At 42.7% G+C, this 17,195-nt stretch overlaps 1 protein-coding gene across 10 annotated transcripts in view; it reads right to left on the bottom strand.

Annotated features, from left to right (window-relative positions):
• The window catches only part of PTPRK (protein tyrosine phosphatase receptor type K), a 594,471-nt gene extending 581,200 nt beyond the window's left edge, over positions 1 to 13,271 (bottom strand). For all 10 annotated transcript variants that reach the window (XM_070461331.1, XM_070461333.1, XM_070461334.1 and 7 more), the window contains exon 1: positions 13,086 to 13,271. In XM_070461331.1, the coding sequence (XP_070317432.1) occupies positions 13,086 to 13,182 (97 nt within the window). In that variant the 5' untranslated portion in view covers positions 13,183 to 13,271. The remainder of the gene's footprint in view (positions 1 to 13,085) is intronic.
• Between the last annotated feature and the right edge of the window lie 3,924 nt (positions 13,272 to 17,195).

The raw sequence follows: 17,195 nt of genomic DNA, 5'->3' as shown, positions 1-17,195 counted from the left end.
CTATACAGTCAATGAATATCCTTTGCTTAAATATGAAATGGGCATAAAATGTTAGTGACTTGACTAAAACAGTTTCCTAAATTTCTATTTCTGAAGCTTGGGTCTTTGTAATTTGGCAATTCTGACTTTGCTTCAGAAAAGTTTACACATCTCTAAAATTACTTTTCTCCATAATTCACTCACTACAAGTGCTGTGTACCTCATTTAACAGAGATTTTTGGAATCTCCACTTTCTAGTAGGACAATAGGTATATTGAAATAACAAAACTGTTGCTCCCCTTGAAAATGATTGACCCAAGAGCCAGGAAGAGCATTTGCTCTGCTTCCAGGATGCAGGTGCAGGGCAGTTTGGGTGATGGTCAAGGTCCACCCCAATTCCTGGCTCCCTCTCCAGATCCCCTACCGAGTGGCTGCCCACTACTCAGGACAAAGAGCTCCACTGAAGCAGCAGAGAGGAGGCAAATTAGACTCAGCACCAAGGGCCGTTGATAAGCAGCTGCAGGTCGTGGCCAATACAAGTCTGTGGCCAAAAACCAGAGCCTCTGCGCACGATGCTGAGGTCATGCAAGCATATTTCCATATGCCATCCTCTGTGAGGACATCTCCCAACCCTCTGCTTCCAAAAGAAAAAAAGTGAGCTTCCAAAAAATAAACATACTCCCTCCTCTACCCAACTTGTTTACACTTCCAATTACTCAACTTCTGGGAATTTCCACTCGGTGGGATATTACTATCATTGTGGAATATCTTTGCATAATTCTTCTTTGGTAGGCTTCCTTCTGGTCTTCTGTGTGTACACTCAAGGACATGGAAAGGCTGCTGACACTGCATTGTGGACCCACAAATTGTAAGCGACAGGCTTCGGCTTTGAGACTTGCCAAGCCACAGGGGCAAGGTCAGTCACAAAACAGACACGGCTTCACTCGTAAGTTGCTAAATGTGGAGCTATGCAAAGACTACTGCTCCTTAATTGTCGTAACAGTCATTATCTGTGCCCAGCAGTGTACCCAGCCTCTGCCATGTCACAAACACATAGTAGACGCTCAAAGAACTGTGGAGTGGTTAAATAAATACATTGATGCAAACCCTAAAATCACGCTCTCACCAATTAGGCCAGCCAGCTCAGAGAGCAAGAATATTTTTTCTCTCTTCATAAAAAAAATATACAAAAAGAAAAACTATACACAAACTTGCTATATAAGAGAACAGTCCTTAAAACATATGTTCAAAAATTATCAGTAAAAATATTTTATAATCACATAATCTTTATTAGGGTAATAATGATAGTGCAGGGTGAACAATTCACCTGCAATGCAGGAGACCCAGGAGACACAAGACACGCATGTTCGATCCACTGGTTGGGAAGAGTCCCTGGCGGAGGAAATGGTAACCCACTCCAGTATTCTTGCCTGGAAAATTCCATGGACAGAGCAGCCTGACACACTACAGCCCATGGGGTCACAGAGAGTAGGACACAGCTGAGCGTACGTACACACACACACATACACACACACACACAATCTTTATTAACATATTTAGTGGGGGAAAAATGTCTTTTGGAGCATTAGAGAGTAAAATTTGTACATATATATGAAATACATATATGTGAAAATGAATTTGGCAGCTAAGTTTCCTGATATATAACAAAATTTCTCATTGCTCACAAAAACCTCACAGACTTCTTTTCCATACCACTTTCTCCCAAAACTTAGATATGCTAACAACTTAGACGGCAACCAATAATTTAGATATAGAAATATAAAAAGTTTTCACTTCTTTATTATTTTCATTTCCATTTTCACCATGTATTCTATGCCTTCAACAACAATAATGTCTTCATTACCCAAGTTTATATTCCCCCCCAAAAAATTTATGGTACTTTCTAATCAGAAAAGTACTTTCACATATATTATTCATTTTACCTTTAAAAGTGTCCTACTGAGTAACTAGAGAAGCAAATAAAATCACTTTATTGTAATATTCCAATTTTACTGATAAGAAAATTAAGGTCAAACTGAAAGGAATTACTCCAAACCTCAAAGCCAGAAAGTGACAGAGCTAAGAGTGGAATACAGTCTTACAGAAATCAGTTCTCTGTGTACTAAAATTTTCTGTACATAAACCTCCAAATAACCCAAAGCATCCTGTTCTTTCTGAAGCAGATCACTGCTAAATCTTTCACCTCATTTACCTCCTAAGTACCTAAATGTGAGTTTAGATAAAGGGGCAAAAATGGGTCAAGACTATACAGCACTCTGCTTCAAACAACCAGGCTGTTAGGCAAAGTATTACTTCACTGTACAAGAGTCACAGTTATCACATCTGATGAAGATATACTCAGGGGTAAAAATGAGTCATGAAGAAAGCAGCCAACGGACAGGGAAGAAAATAACAATTCATTAAGTTCTTTAAGATAAGACAAAGGAGTGTGAAGGTAGACCTCCAGTGACAGAAGGAAGCATGCTGAACACACAGCAGTCAATACGCTGCCTCCACAATCACCGCCTTCACTCCTAAGTGCCAGGCCAGCTGCCCTGGCCCGGGAAGGGAGGGCACACTGCTCTAAATTGGCACAGTCACATTCGGGCCCCTGATCCTCAGTCAGGGCCAGCTTTACTTGACTCAAAACTTAACTCAAAGTTCCGTCAAATTTTAACATTGGACCTATTCAATACTAAGGCAAAAGGATGGCAAATAGATGGGGAAACAGTGGAAACAGTAGCTGAGTTTATTTTTCTGGGCTCCAAAATTACTGCAGATGGTGACTGCAGCCATGAAATTAAAAGACACTTACTCCTTGGAAGGAAAGTTATGACCAACCTAGACAGCATACTAAAAGCAAAGACATTACTTTGTCAACAAAGGTCCGTCTAATCAAGGCTATGGTTTTTCCAGTGGTCACGTATGGATGTGAGAATTGGACTATAAAGAAAGCTGACTGCCGAAGAACTGATACTTTTGAACTGTGGTGCTGGAGAAGACTCTTGAGACTCCCTTGGACTGCAAGGAGATCCAAGCAGTCCATCCTAAAGGAGATCAGTCCTGGGTGTTCACTGGAAGGACTGACGCTGAAGCTGAAACTCCAATACTTTGGCCACCTGGTGCGAAGAGCTGACTCATTGGAAAAGACCCTGATGCTGGAAAGATTGAAGGCAGGAGGAGAAGGGGACGAAAGAGGATGAGATGGTTGGATGGCATCACCGACTCAATGGATACGGGCTTGGGTGGACTCTGGGAGTTGGTGATGGACAGGGAGGCCTGGTGTGCTGCGGTTCATGGGGTCGCAAAGAGTCAGACACGACTGAGCGACTGAACTGAACTGAAGGCAAAGAGACTACAATCCTGAAAATAATAAAATGCATGCTTTAAAGTAGGGCTTAAAGACCAAAAAGAAACACTCCCAAAATGATGAACAGCTAGCTGATTTGCAACACACAAATCTGCTAGAAACAGATTGCCTCTATCTTCTCTTCCTGTCCAATCTTTTCCCCGTAGAGGCTAAGGCTTAAGCCACCATGTCTCCCTGATGTTACCACCTAGCAGTCCAGATCAGGGAGCTCCCACTGTCTTTTCCCCAGCACCTCCTCTCACCCCCGCTCAGAAGGATCACAAACACACACAGGTGCACCCCTCTCAGCCTTCACTGCTCACAGCTTGTTTAATTCCATCTCAAGCAACCACTGCAGTTTGGCTGCTTTTCCAGAACCTATTCCTCGATCTGTTGACCACTCATGGTTCGATCCACAGTCTTCTCCCATGACCTGCTTGGGGGATCTAAGGCTGAGTCCAGAATCCTAGTAAACTAAGCCGATCCACATACTTCCCCTCAGGAGCTGGACAGAAGATTGACTGAAGCCCATTTCAGTGACCCTCAGAGCCCCTTCAGAGGCCCAGCACATAGTTCACACATTCCTAACGGACCAGAATCTGGGAGCTGCTGAAGCCACCTCACCTCTGCAGGTAGCCTAAGACCAAAGTTCTAGAACACCCCAGAACTACATTGAGTAGACAGAGAAGGATCATATCCCAATAGAATTATATGAACTTCTAAGTAAAGCTCCACCTGAAATGTCAGGAGAGACAATATATTCCCCTTCTGTTGCAAGCAGTCTAGGTTGCATTTTCTGCCACTAAGTAACAACAAAAAAAATGTCTTATTGTTACATCTGTGTATATGTTCAATAATGAATCTGGGCTCTCCTAGTTTTCACAATTTCACCCTAGGCGAGTTAATACTTAATCTTTCTAGGCTGAAGTTTGCAAAACAGAGGTGACTTCAATCTTAAAGGATTATGGTGAGGATTTTAAATTATGTAAAATACTGACCAGAAGGCCTGGCAGGCTGCAGGCACTCAGGAGATGGAAGTTCCTATTGGTTTTTTTTTTTTCTTTCTTTCTTTCTATTTTTGTTTTGGCAACTGCTTTTTGCTCTCTCCTCTCCAGTGAATGAGGGAATAAATGGACCTAACTTTTGCTGACAAGAATAAAAGTAGAACGAGTATAAACGGCAAGCTCTAGACTTTGGTGTACAGCTAGAAAAGGTAACAAATCAGAGACTTCAGACTAAAATTCTTCAAGATGCATGTGAGTACTTGTCAGAGTTTCTCTCCATCATCAAGCTCTCCTCTAAACCTAAGCTGTCCACAATTAAACCTCTTCCATAGAACACTAGTGTCTACGTCAAATAAATGTGGCAATCACTGATTTGTGGTTTATTCATTAATCTGGCAACTATACTTTGTGTATTTAAAACAATAAAGGTTAAGCAAACTTTCACTTACAGTATCAAACATGTAAAGAATTCTGCTGTATACTGAGCCAAACCCCAACTCCTGATACCACAATACAACCAACTATCATGGGTTAACATTAACTTAGATATCTTGTTTTCCATTAGTTTCTGCCATAACCACATCATTATGCCAGTATTTTCTAAGTCACTTGTGAATGGCAAAAACAAATAGAGCAGTTGTGATTTAATCAGAGACTTCACTGTTCAAACAGCCAGCAAAAGTAGACACATTTAGAATAGTAAATGGATAACAAAACACACTTACAGGCTTATTAATAAGAAGGCAATTAGGTCTTCTGGGAAAATTCATTTTCTCAAAGAATGCTAAAGTAAGCTATAAAATGCAAGTAAAATTGTGTTTTGACATGAATAGCATACACTGTCTATTACATCATAATTTTTCTCTGGAGAAAACTGACAAGAATCTCTGTTCTTAAATATGAGCACAAAAGATAGCAAAAAGAATATCAGTGATAGTTAATGCATTCTACCTAACTCCTATTCATTAAATTTGACTATCCTATAAATGAGCTCCTTATTACAGAGATCCTTAAATTACACTTAGAAGAAAAAGAGAAATATAAAACAAGAAACTGTAGTCACTGGTTTAAAAAAAAAACAGGGAATACTATCTTCTATATCAACATGTCAATGTGCAATGTAAAAATGATTGGCATATATCATGCTTGGTTCCTCAGATAATATGTTTACCTCAAATATTATATAATACATTCATAATCAAACCTATTTAGTCTAATTTTTATTCTCTTATGGAATATTTCTTTCAAAATTGTCTTAGTATTTTTTTTGTTGTTTTGATGTGTCTGGGTGATAAATTATAATTAAGTAATACTGATCAGAAATATAATTCCAGGGAAATTTATTTCATGCTGTAATTAATCCTTTCACAGTACTCTTACAATTCTACAGTGAAGTGCATGTGGCACATCTTTTCAAGCTGAGCTTTCTTTGTCTTAGAGCAAGGATTCTCAAAAATTAACTGTTCATGCAGATCACCTGGGGATTCTGTTAAAACGCAGATTCTCAATCGGTAGGTCTGGCGTGGGCTCTGTTCTGTGATCACAAGATCATTGCGAGTTCCCAGGTGATGCTGATGCTGCCAGGTCATGGACCGTAATTCAGGTAGCGATATTCTAGGGCATCTTGCCACTGACAAATCCAATGGTCGTGAAGCAATCAGCTATCATCCCTTAAATGGGCAGAGAGGACGTTAGAAAGTCTTCCTCTCTCCACTCTTGAATTTGTCAAATGACCTAAGTCGAGTCACATCAAGAAGCTGTGGCCAGTCTGCCACTTAAGCAGCTGCCACATCACCATACCACCCGACGAGGATTAGGGGAATTTTTGCAGCTCATCAGCTGCTGCCCTGGATTGGGTTTGGAGAATCGGCCTGCAAGCAGCTGGTTAAGGAGCAGGCTGCATCAGCAAGAGTTTATATAAATAGACACCAATCTGGAGTTAGGTTTCTTAGTTTCTCCTTTAAAGTATGGTATAGGGCAGTCTATTCTATATTACATAGTTCCTATATTTTCCATTTCAGTTTCTTCATCTATGCAGTAGACAAAATAGTTCTCTACATTCAATAATCTAGGGCTCGCCAGGTGGTTCAGTGGTAAAGAATTCACCTACCAATGCAGGAGACATCAGTTTGATCTCTGGTCCAGAAACAACCCGGGCTTCCCTCATAACTTAGCTGGTAAAGAATCCACCTGCAATGCAGGGAGACCCTGGTTCGATTCCTGGGTCAAGAGGATCCATTGGAGAAGGGAAAGGCTGCCCACTCCAGTATTCTTGGCCTTTCCTTGTGGTTCAGCTGGTAAAGAATCCACCTGTGATGTGGAGACCTGGGTTCGATCTCCGGGTTGGGAACATCCCCGGGAGAAGGGAAAGGCTACCCACTCCAGTATTCTGGCCTAGAGAATTTCATAGTCCATGAGGTCAAAAAGAGTCTGACAGACTGAGCAACTTTCACTTTCACTTCAATTTCCAAAAAGATCCCACATGCCGCAGAGCAACTAAGGCCAGGCACCATAACTATTGGGCCTCTGCTATAGAGCCCAGGAGCCAGCAACTTCTGAGCCCACCTGCTCCACAAAAAGAGAAGGCATGCAATGAAAAACCCATGAACCCCAACTAAAAAGAAGCCTCCATTCTCCACAACTAGAGAAAGCCCTTGCATAGCAACAAAGACCCAGCGCAGCCATAAATGAAATAAATTAAAACAAGCAACTTTTAAAAAATACTCTATCTAGACTCTAAGTATAGGAATTTGATCCCATCTGTAGATACCCTTGATTTCCTTCTCACTTGAACCTTTGGAAAATGATGTTCTATCATTGTTAAGATTTGTGTGTGTGTGTGTGTATGAACATATATACATAAGTACATATTTACATCTTTCAACTTTCTCAACAAAATAAATGCAAACGGCAATTATAACACTAATTTATTTGGATTTATTTCTATCTGGGTTCTTTTGAAAATAACTCCTAGAATGACACCTGTAAAAGGATTCAGTCAGCACTGCTCTGTTCATCATTTTTATTAACAGAGCTCTGTCTACGATCATATAAAGTAGAAACATGGGTTATTTCATTCAAGACCACTTAATTTGCTCCTAAAACAATTGCAAGTGACACGATAAGCCACATGTAATTTTGATGGATTATCAACATACAGAAGAGAATGCCAGAAAATTCAACCAGAGTTAAGTGGGGAAATGGCAATGTTCCACAATAGGATCAATGTGATCCTTACATCCCAAGCCCAGTGTTTCCCAGAAGCTCAACAATCTGCAAAACCTCACAAAACTTTTTTAATTATGTAAGGTCAGTTTTTATTACTAAAATACTAACAACAAATCAAAAGAATCCCCATAAGAATACTACAGAAAAATAAACATACCCCTCCCATCAGAATTTTGATGGAACTAATAAAACTCTTCATGTGAAACTATGTTTGTGTAAGAGCATTTTTCATAAAAACACATTTACACTAAGATGAAATTTGAACTTTGTAAACTATCTACCTCTACAGTTCTCATTGATATCACACGTCCGAACATAACTTTTAAAGTTTTCCATAGCCCAGATATATGTCACTTATCTCAAAATAACAGGCAGTATGGTACTCAAATATTTTCTATCCCCATTTACAAAAAGGAACGCGAAGTCTCTCTTTCTTTGAGAGACATACAAGCACAAATACTCTGCAACATTAAAAGATTATTTCATGGGTTTACAAGCTTATTTCTAACTTCAACTGAAATAAAAATTAGCCTGATTGATGTACTTACTTTGATATCAAATACTCATTTAAGATATCATGAATTGATAAAATACCATTATTCAGAACTATGACAAACAGCATGAGTTTTGATGGGGAGGAAAAAAAAACACGTTCACAAGCAATTACAACCTCTTTAGGCAAAAAGAAATACCATTTGATAAAGGGACACAAGACAGACACATGATCACAGGGTAAAGTCTGAGAGGAATACAGAGGGGGAAGTTTTCACATCCACAGAATAAGAAATGAATGTGTTTGGACAAAGGCAAAGGCTGATTCCAGTAAACAAATTAAAAAATAGGGCTTTTTTCTCCCTTCTTTAGAAAATTAAATAGAAGATCAACACGCGCACACAAGATCCCAGTGTTCCTTGCTTTGTCTTTAAGAACAATCTGCAAACTCCCTTGATGTTTCCTGCCCTCAGCCTTGCAGCATTCCTCTTCCTGCCCTCGGTAAAGAACAAGAGAAATAAGAAGCACACAGGCAGAGGACAGCATTTTCCATGCCTCAGAGAAGCAGATCCATATTTAGCATGACTTACACCGTCTGTACCACCACCTTGAGCAGACCTAGAACACAGCACTTCCGAAGCATTAGAAGGCAACAACCTACTTTCTCTATACAGGGCCATACCACATAAATTAAATGTTTGTTAAAGGCCATAAAAACAGGTAGTAAACCATCACTGCCTGAAATATAAGATCAGGTAGGAGGACCGGTGTTTGCTCCGGGTAATGGTTGCAGGTAATGGTTGAGTCATAGTTTCAGTTTTTAAGAACAGGATCAGCACCAAAAGATATGTGGTGAAAACAAAAAGGCTGTGATTTTGTAGATGTGCATGTGGGCTTTGTTGTTACTAGAGGGGAGGGGCAAGAAGCGTGGGAGAGGGGTAGCGTGGCAGAGGGGTTGATTTATTTTTCAAATTCATATTTATGAACATAAAGAGAAGAGCTGTCAGGAGCACATATGCCAAAGCCCAAAGAGCAGCCAGACCTGCCTCTTCCCGTCTGGAGTGGCCAGACACAAAATGACATCTTGCAATCTAGGAAAAATCAACACAGTCAGATATATGGAGACTAGTGAAAGAAAAACCAGTCCCAGAAATGTATGGTTACATACTGTTAATAGTTTAAACTTGGAGTTTTAATAAGTGAGGGATCGTGAGATTCTGGCCAATCAAAACCAGAAAACTGAGAGGCAACCCTTTAAAAAGCTGTCTCTAATGTATCTTGCCAGTACAGACATTAAGTATAAGAGAAATTTAACTCACGTATGGAACAGCAAGGAATGAGAAAGTGGCTCTGCTTAGATTAGTTGCAAGGTTCTAAGGGATCAAGTGAGTAAACACTTCCAGTGTGACAGGCCAGGATCTATATCCAAGGCAGGCTCTGGAGTTGCATTTCCAGGCTCCCATCACACTAGAGAGACAACAGTCCCTCTCTAGGTCACTGATAAGACTGCATCTAAAAAGCCTTATTTTTCTCCCACTGAGATGAACAGGCTGAATAGCCAGCCAATAGGTAAACAGACAGTTAAAGAAACTGACTAAAAATAAATATCTTCAATAGTTGGAATACTATGAATGTTAATTCTGACTCTTCTACAGGTTCAACTCAAGTAAGGATTTACAGGAGGTAAGTTCAAAATAAATAAATAAAAGATAATTTCACTCACTGTGCTGATAAAATTACGGTCTGGCCAATCTAGGATGTTTATGTTCAACAGCAATTAAAATGAATGACCGGCCGAGTGAAACACACAAATACACACACACACACACACACACACACACAATCCTGAACTTATGAGAGAGAATGTGGGAGCAAGAAAAGATTGAAGTCAAGGCAGTTAGCTACCTTAATATATGATGATTACACCCCAGATAGCTACATGAAGCTTGACAAGGTACAGGGCCAGCTCACATTAATTATTTTACCCCATTCTCATAAAAACCATGTGGAAAGGTCAGAACAGGTATCATTATCCCCATTTTGCAGATGAGAAAGCTGAGTCTCCAGTTACCCCATCTGTGACTGGTTTTGTCAGCCATCTGAGTCCTAATACAGAAAACGTTCTTACATTGTGATATCAAGAGATAACACCTACACACTCAATGAATAAACTTCAGTACGTTTTTGGGCTTCCATGCCTCAATTTCCCCAGATACAACACAGATATGACACATTTTAAGGTGCTGTTTTAAGAGAGTGATCAAACTGAAAGAACACAAGTTGAGATTTACAGGAAGCTCTAGAAGTTTAGATTTTCAAGAGGGTCACCACATAGCATTTTGATACCTTAACTCCAAAAGCTAAGGAAAAAGTCACAAATGATGAAAACATTCCTAAAACTGTGGCCTAAACAAAGCATACCAGATCGAGCACACGCTATATCAAAGATCTAAGGGTCTGTAGTCTTTCAAATTTTGCTTTTGAAGTTTATCACTACATTAGGAACCAGATGATAATATCTAAAAGTGGAAACTGGCCTAAATAGTGTGATTTTTAAAATATATTTAACAGGATAGTTTACAATTCTGAACATGTATTTGTTTTATACTTTCAAAGCACTTTTATTTAAATTTCTTGAATGAAATAAAAGTTCATCATTTAAAGTAGAATGTAAGAAAAAAATGCAACAAAGAATACATTTCCAATCTCTGACTCTATGTTTTTGCAACAAATCTGATTGCCATAAAATCTGATGATAGTGGAATAACAAATGACTTAGGAGAGGCAGAAAACAGAAATTTTTTAAAAAACAAATTTTTAATTTATGGAGAAAGGCAGATCCAATCTGAACTCTGGGAATAAAAGGCATTCTTTTCTGGGCATATAGACAAATCCCAAATGGCAAAATTTTGAGATATAATCCTGTCAGAATTGCATTTACTAGGATTGCACATTCTTTTACTTAAATGTAAAGTCAAATGTTTTGCTTTGTCAATAAAGAAAAGCCAGGCTTATTTAAATTACTTAGCACTGGACGTCTAAGAACACAACTGTTCATTAGAGATACCTGAACTCCAGGGATCAGAAAAGCTCATCTACACATTCTGCTGGAGGATATCTAATATTTATTTGGTCAGTAAAGAGTAAACAACATATCAAAGGAGAAAAAGGGAAAGTTTCTTCACTGATAAAAACATATCCATCAGCTGCAAATTTGGAATACATGTAAGTTTCATCATGCAACTGGTAGAATTCCAACTTTCAATTAACTACATGCCTTTTCAAGGGTAAGCTACACTGCAGAAATCAATACCCACTTCCAACTTGCCTACATACAACGTCTTACATCAAGCACGCTTACAATACTAGCCAGCACTACCTGTCGAGACGCTTGCACTAATGCTTACTCCAGAAAGAATTAAAACTAAGCCATCGGTTCACTCATTGCACAGAGCTGTAGCCCTCTGCAAACATCACCTGTATACATAACTTTCCCTGTACTCGCTGCATTTCATAATCTGCCTGAGTACACATCACAGGCTGCCATCTGAATCTGCTGTCCAACTCCTTTTATAGAGTTCTAAAAGGGGGCGGGAGGGGGGAAAGAGGACGCAAGGGAAATAAACATTACTCCGGAAATCAACAATCTGGGTTTATTTCCAGGAAACCAGGCAGCCACAACAACGAGAGAACCCGACAGTGCAAAGTTCGTCCGTTCCCCGCGTCCCATGGCCTCAGCCAGGAGCGCGGCTGCCGCTTCCCGCGTCTTCTGCAGCTCCCCTCGGCCGCCTCTGCGTCTCCATCTGCACCGAGAACCAAGGCAGCCAGACGCTCGCCAGCCAAGCTGAGCAGGGCGGACTGGCCAGAAAAGTTGTCTGGACCGGCGGGAGGCAGACGATCGCCCGGAAGCCTGCTCCCCAGCGTCCACCTGGTGAAACTTCAGAGCCCCCAGAGGAGAGAAGGAAAGAAGCTACCGACTGGAAGGATGACAAAACTGGCAGGAAACGGAGGACGAGACTGGGCGAGACTGGGTTTCACGGACTTGTCGAAGTGGTTTTACTAGAACCCACTAGAACCCACAAGGGCTAACTGGCGAGACCTCACTGCATGCCTCCTCTGGGGTTCTCTTGGCGGCGGGTGGCAGTCGTTCACAGCCCCCAGCAGGCATGCCGGCTCCGGGAGGAGCTGCGCCAGCTTCGCGGTGGCTCTGCGGGAGGAACGGGCTCCCATCCCCGCGGGTCAGGCTTCCCCGACCCGGCGCCCAGACCTCGCTGCCCAGAACCGCTCGGTGTGGATCCTCAGAATCGTGTTTCAAAACATCCTCCAGGCTCTGCCAACACACACACGGAACCTGCTCCGCGCGGTGCCCTAACCCACGGGGCGAGCCCAACGAGCAGCCCGGCGCTAGAGACCGAGAAAAGGACTGGGGGAGGGACGGGGAAGTAGTTAGACAATAGTCAGGGGAGGTTATTCCCGGGACAAAAAGCACCTGGCAAAGCGCGCCGAGGTCGGTCCCTTCGAGTCTCCACCTTTCTGACAATGGCTTCCCGAGGGGGAAAAAAACATTTTTTTTTTTTTAATATGTTCTGAAGGCGGAGAGCTACAAGCCCGCACCGCGAGCAACAGAGTAGCCTTCCCCCAGAGTCGTTAACTACTTTTTCTTTCTCTCTTCCCCCGCGCGATGCAGCCAGAGCCGGACGCCGAGGCTCCGGGTTTCCCAAGAAAAGAACCGCCGCCCTCACTCCCGCACCGCCCGGCCCGCCTGCGCCCGGGGCAAGCCTCCGCCGGGAACAATGGGGCGCAACGAGGAAAGTTACCTGCGCCACGGCGCCCACTCGGGCGCCCCGCGTCCCACCTGGCACAAAGTCGGGGCACCCCTCTCCGTCTGCCCGTTGCCCCCGCCCCCCGGGGGGCGCGAAAGCTTCCCCCCAAACCTTTGCCCACCGGTCCTGGAGAGGAGCCCGATCGCCCCCCGGGCAAGCCCCAGGTCGGGGGCACTCTTCGGGGCTCCGCACGCCCCCTCGGCCACTCACCTGCGGAGAACTGGCCTTGGGCCGACCCCAGGAGCGGCCAGGGGGAGAGGAGCAAGAGCGCCACAAAAGCGGGCAGCGCCGCGGCCGCCGCATCCATGTCGACTTTGGGAGAAGTTTCAAGCCGCTCTGCAAAGAGCTGCCGGGAGGCTCGCAGCGAAATCCACCGCTGAGGGGCCGGCCAGGCCTGGCGGGGTCAGCGCCGGGAGTGGACAGCCGCGCGCCAGCACTTTTTCCTGCTCGGCGGGAGCCAACTACCTCTGGGGCGCCCGCGTCGCCGGCCGGCCGCGGCGGCAGCTCTCCATGCTCGGCAGAGGCTGCTCCCGTTCGCCAAGAGTTACTTTGCTCGGGGAGGGACGGGGGCGGAGCCGGGGGTGACGTCGCCCCGCGGGCTCCGGGCGCTTCGGAGGAATGCAGGCTCGGGCGCGGCGCCGCCGCCGCCTCCTGCCGGAGAGACACGCGCCAAGCCCGGCCGCGCGCCCCGCGCGCCCCGCGCTCCGCGCCGCCTTTGTTCGCCGGCCGCCCGCCGCCGCTCGCGGGTAGCTGGCGGGAAAGGGGACCCGCGCCGTTGGCTGCCCTGTTAGAGCAATTGCAGTTTGAGAAGCGGGAGTTGGGTCAGCAGTGTGGCCGAGCCCCTGGGGGCGAGCGCAGAGACATCCCGTCGCCCACGCAGAGGTATCTCGGGGTTCCGTCCCCAAGACGAAGGTCCCAGCGCAGCGGAGGCCGGCAAAAGAAGGACGAGTGTAGAAGCGCCCAGAGGAAAACACCCACCTGCATCGCAAACTCTGTTCCCTATTGATGTCGTAAGGAATAAGACACCCCACCCCCGCAGAAAACTTATCGTTCCTTCCTCATATAAAAATAAAACTTGAACCAAAATAAACGTTCAGTAACTTTCCAATGTGAACAGCTGGCGTGTCTTTTTTTCTGGTTTATCATTTGCCGAGTATTTGGATTTACTCTCTGCTTCACTGACTTTGCTTATACTTTTGAAACCTTCGGCCTCTTTCCACTTCTTCCCTCTGGAAGAACCTAAGAACTGCAAGGCTTATTATCCTTGCCTTTCACAGGGTCTGCTGGAGTGGCAAATGGTTTCTGTTTGGTTTTTAATATCTAAGGACTATTTAAGACGTTAAGTATTTAACGAAAGAACTTAATGCGGACAATGAAAACAGCAACGAATGATTTCGTACGCAGGAAAATAATGCTATATTATGACAGTAAAGTATTTTACAGTTTGCTGCTTCTTCAGCAGCTTGAAGTGGTTTCACCATATGCCACACTTACTTGCTTCTATGAAAAGACTGAGTAGAGTATACTTTATTCATTTTTGTAAAATAGCAAATAATATAGATGTCACAATTGAAGAAACAATTTTTATTCAGAATTTTGATATCATATATACAGTTCCTAGAACAATGGAATCTGTTGATTGACATCTGTCAGTTCCTTAGACATCTTTAGCTTTTGTAAATCAAGACGGTGTGACGTTCAATTTAATATAACATTCATACAATTTGCCAGTACACATATTTCTTTATTCAGATTAAGTATATGCAATTAAAGACCCTCTGCAATTAAAGACCCCCCCTTCTTCCCACCCCCCCCCCCCTGCAAAGTGGTAAAGAATCCACCTTCCAATGCAGGAGACTCAAGAGACACAGGTTCCAACCTTGTGTTGGGAAGAGTCCTGGAAGAAGGAAACGGCAACCTGTTCCAGTATTCTTACCTGGAAAATTCCATGGACAAAGAAGCTTGGCGGGCTACAGGGATTGCAGAGTCAGACAGGACTGAGCACGCTCGCTTCTCTCTTCTCTTCTGTTAAAGACCAAACTTATGATAGAGCTCAGTTTATATACATATAAAGCAAGGAAAATATATCAGCAAGAAAAATGCTTCTTTAAAAATTTCATAAAGATAGATGCTTGATTAAACATAATTGGGCATCTTATAGCTGGCTTCTTGACACATTGACCCTTGTCAATTCAATTCAGCATTAAGTTCATTCTTCTTTAGGGTGCAATGTATAATTTTTTAAGTCATCAACCTATAACTCTTAGCACATCAATGTTCCTATTACTTTTATTGAAGAATATTCCTGAATATTAGGTAACAAAAAACTGAAGGACATACATTTTTCTTTTAAAGGACTTAGCAGAACTTTGTGAAACTTAGCAGCAATGTGTCTCAGGAAAAACAAACGTCCCAGCACCACCACCATCCATATATTAATTAATCTCTTCTTCTGTTCCTGAAAAAAAGATTAAGGAAGTTCATGACTTGATAGGTTGGTTTAAACACACAGAAAGCTTGTTTAAAAATTGACATACAGTGCCAGGGCAAAGTGCACATAGTTCTAGCTTGCCCACTCCTTGAGTCAACTAATAGAGCATTCATCACACTTTCTCCATCTTAGAAGTAAAAACAATAACAGGTAATGTTTACAGAGTGCTTGTAATGTACTAGGCACTGGTTTAATACATAATATCTCATTGAGACGTTAAGATATACAAAGTCTCCTTGAGTTCAGACAATAATCCTGTGCATGCATGCATGCTCAGTGTTCATTCGTGTCCAACCCTTTTGGCCCCATGGACTGTATCCCGCCAGGCTCCTCTGCCCATGGAATTTTTCAGGCAAGAACACTGGAGTGAGCTGCCATTTCCCACTCCGGGGGATCTTCTCCACCCAGGTCTTGAACCCGTGTCTTCTGTGTCTCTGGAGTTGGCAGGTGAATTCTTTACCACTAGCGCCACTGAAATGAGGAAACGAAGTTAGAGATTAAGTAATTAATTGAACAGTACATATATGAGTAAGAAGTAGGCAAGGGGGAAACAAAGACAGAGAAGGAAATCCTCAAATGGAATCGGCAAGCATGCTTCTCACTAAAAATCAAAGAAATGCAATAAGATTTGTGGGCAAATAATCAGTACTTTTGTCCTTAGTTGTCACTACTGCTGGCCACAATACCTAATGCTGATTACAGTATATTGAAATGATTTGAGTAAAAGATATGTGTATCTTTCACACATTACTCAGCAAATATTAGGAATTTACTAGATCTTTGTTCATTTGAAAGAATGGATGAGTATAGCCATCAAACATTAGAAGTGTAAACTTGGTATAATGAAAAAAAAAGATGGTCAACCTGTTCAAAAACTAAAATGTTCATATTCTTAGCTATTCTAAGTAATCCAAAATATGGTAAATGTTATGGACACAGATATTTATCACTTACAAAAGAGAAAACTGGAAATAATACAAAAGTGGTGGGCTTCTGTCATAGCTCAGTTGGTAAAGAATCTGCCTTAAAAAAAAAAAATAATGAAAATAAAGAATCTGCCTGAATGCAGGAGACCTCAGTTCGATTCCTGAGTTGGGAAGATCTGCTGGATAAGGGGTAGCTACCCACTGCAGTATTCTTGAGCTTCCTTTGTGACACAGCTAGTAAAGGATCCGCCCACATATGCGGAAGACCTGGGTTTGATGCCTGGTTTGGGAACATTCCCTAGAGAAGGGAAAGGCTACCCACTCCAGTATTCTGGCCTGGAGAATTCCGTCCAGGGGGGGTCTCAAAGAGTCAGACACGCCTGAGGGACTTTCACCTTCCCTTTCCCCAACCACAGGCAGGTAAGTATTATCTGGACTGAATATTTCACGGCCTTTAGAAATGAAGTTTTTTTTTTTTCTTTTTTTTTTAAAGGGTAAGTTGAAAAGTGGAAAAATATTTCTGATAAAATATTAAGTTAGAAAGATCAGAAGTCAATACAAATATATCTTCGGTCTGGGGAGATGAAAGCGTTCTGGAGATGAATGGTGGCAATGGGTGCCCAGCAGTGCAAAAGCACAGAACGCCGTGGAACTGCGCTTGAGGACGGCTGAAGTGGTCGTTCTTATGCCGCACGTGTTTACCGCATGCAAATAATCAGAGACAAGGTCAACAGGTACTGATTACAACTAAGCGGGCTGGAAAAAAACCAAAAACCATCATGCTGATGTAATTAGAAGTAAATGTAGAATAATGAAATTTTATGACTACCGTTCCCTGTTTTCCAACCCTTTTTGATATGTGGTTTTAGTATGTCCTTTTAAAGGGGACAGGCTTGCATTCTG

This window comes from Odocoileus virginianus, chromosome 34, assembly GCF_023699985.2.
Source record: "Odocoileus virginianus isolate 20LAN1187 ecotype Illinois chromosome 34, Ovbor_1.2, whole genome shotgun sequence".
Taxonomy (NCBI): domain Eukaryota; kingdom Metazoa; phylum Chordata; class Mammalia; order Artiodactyla; family Cervidae; genus Odocoileus; species Odocoileus virginianus.
Note: the sequence above shows the minus strand (reverse complement) of the source record. Positions and strands in the feature narration are given on the sequence as shown.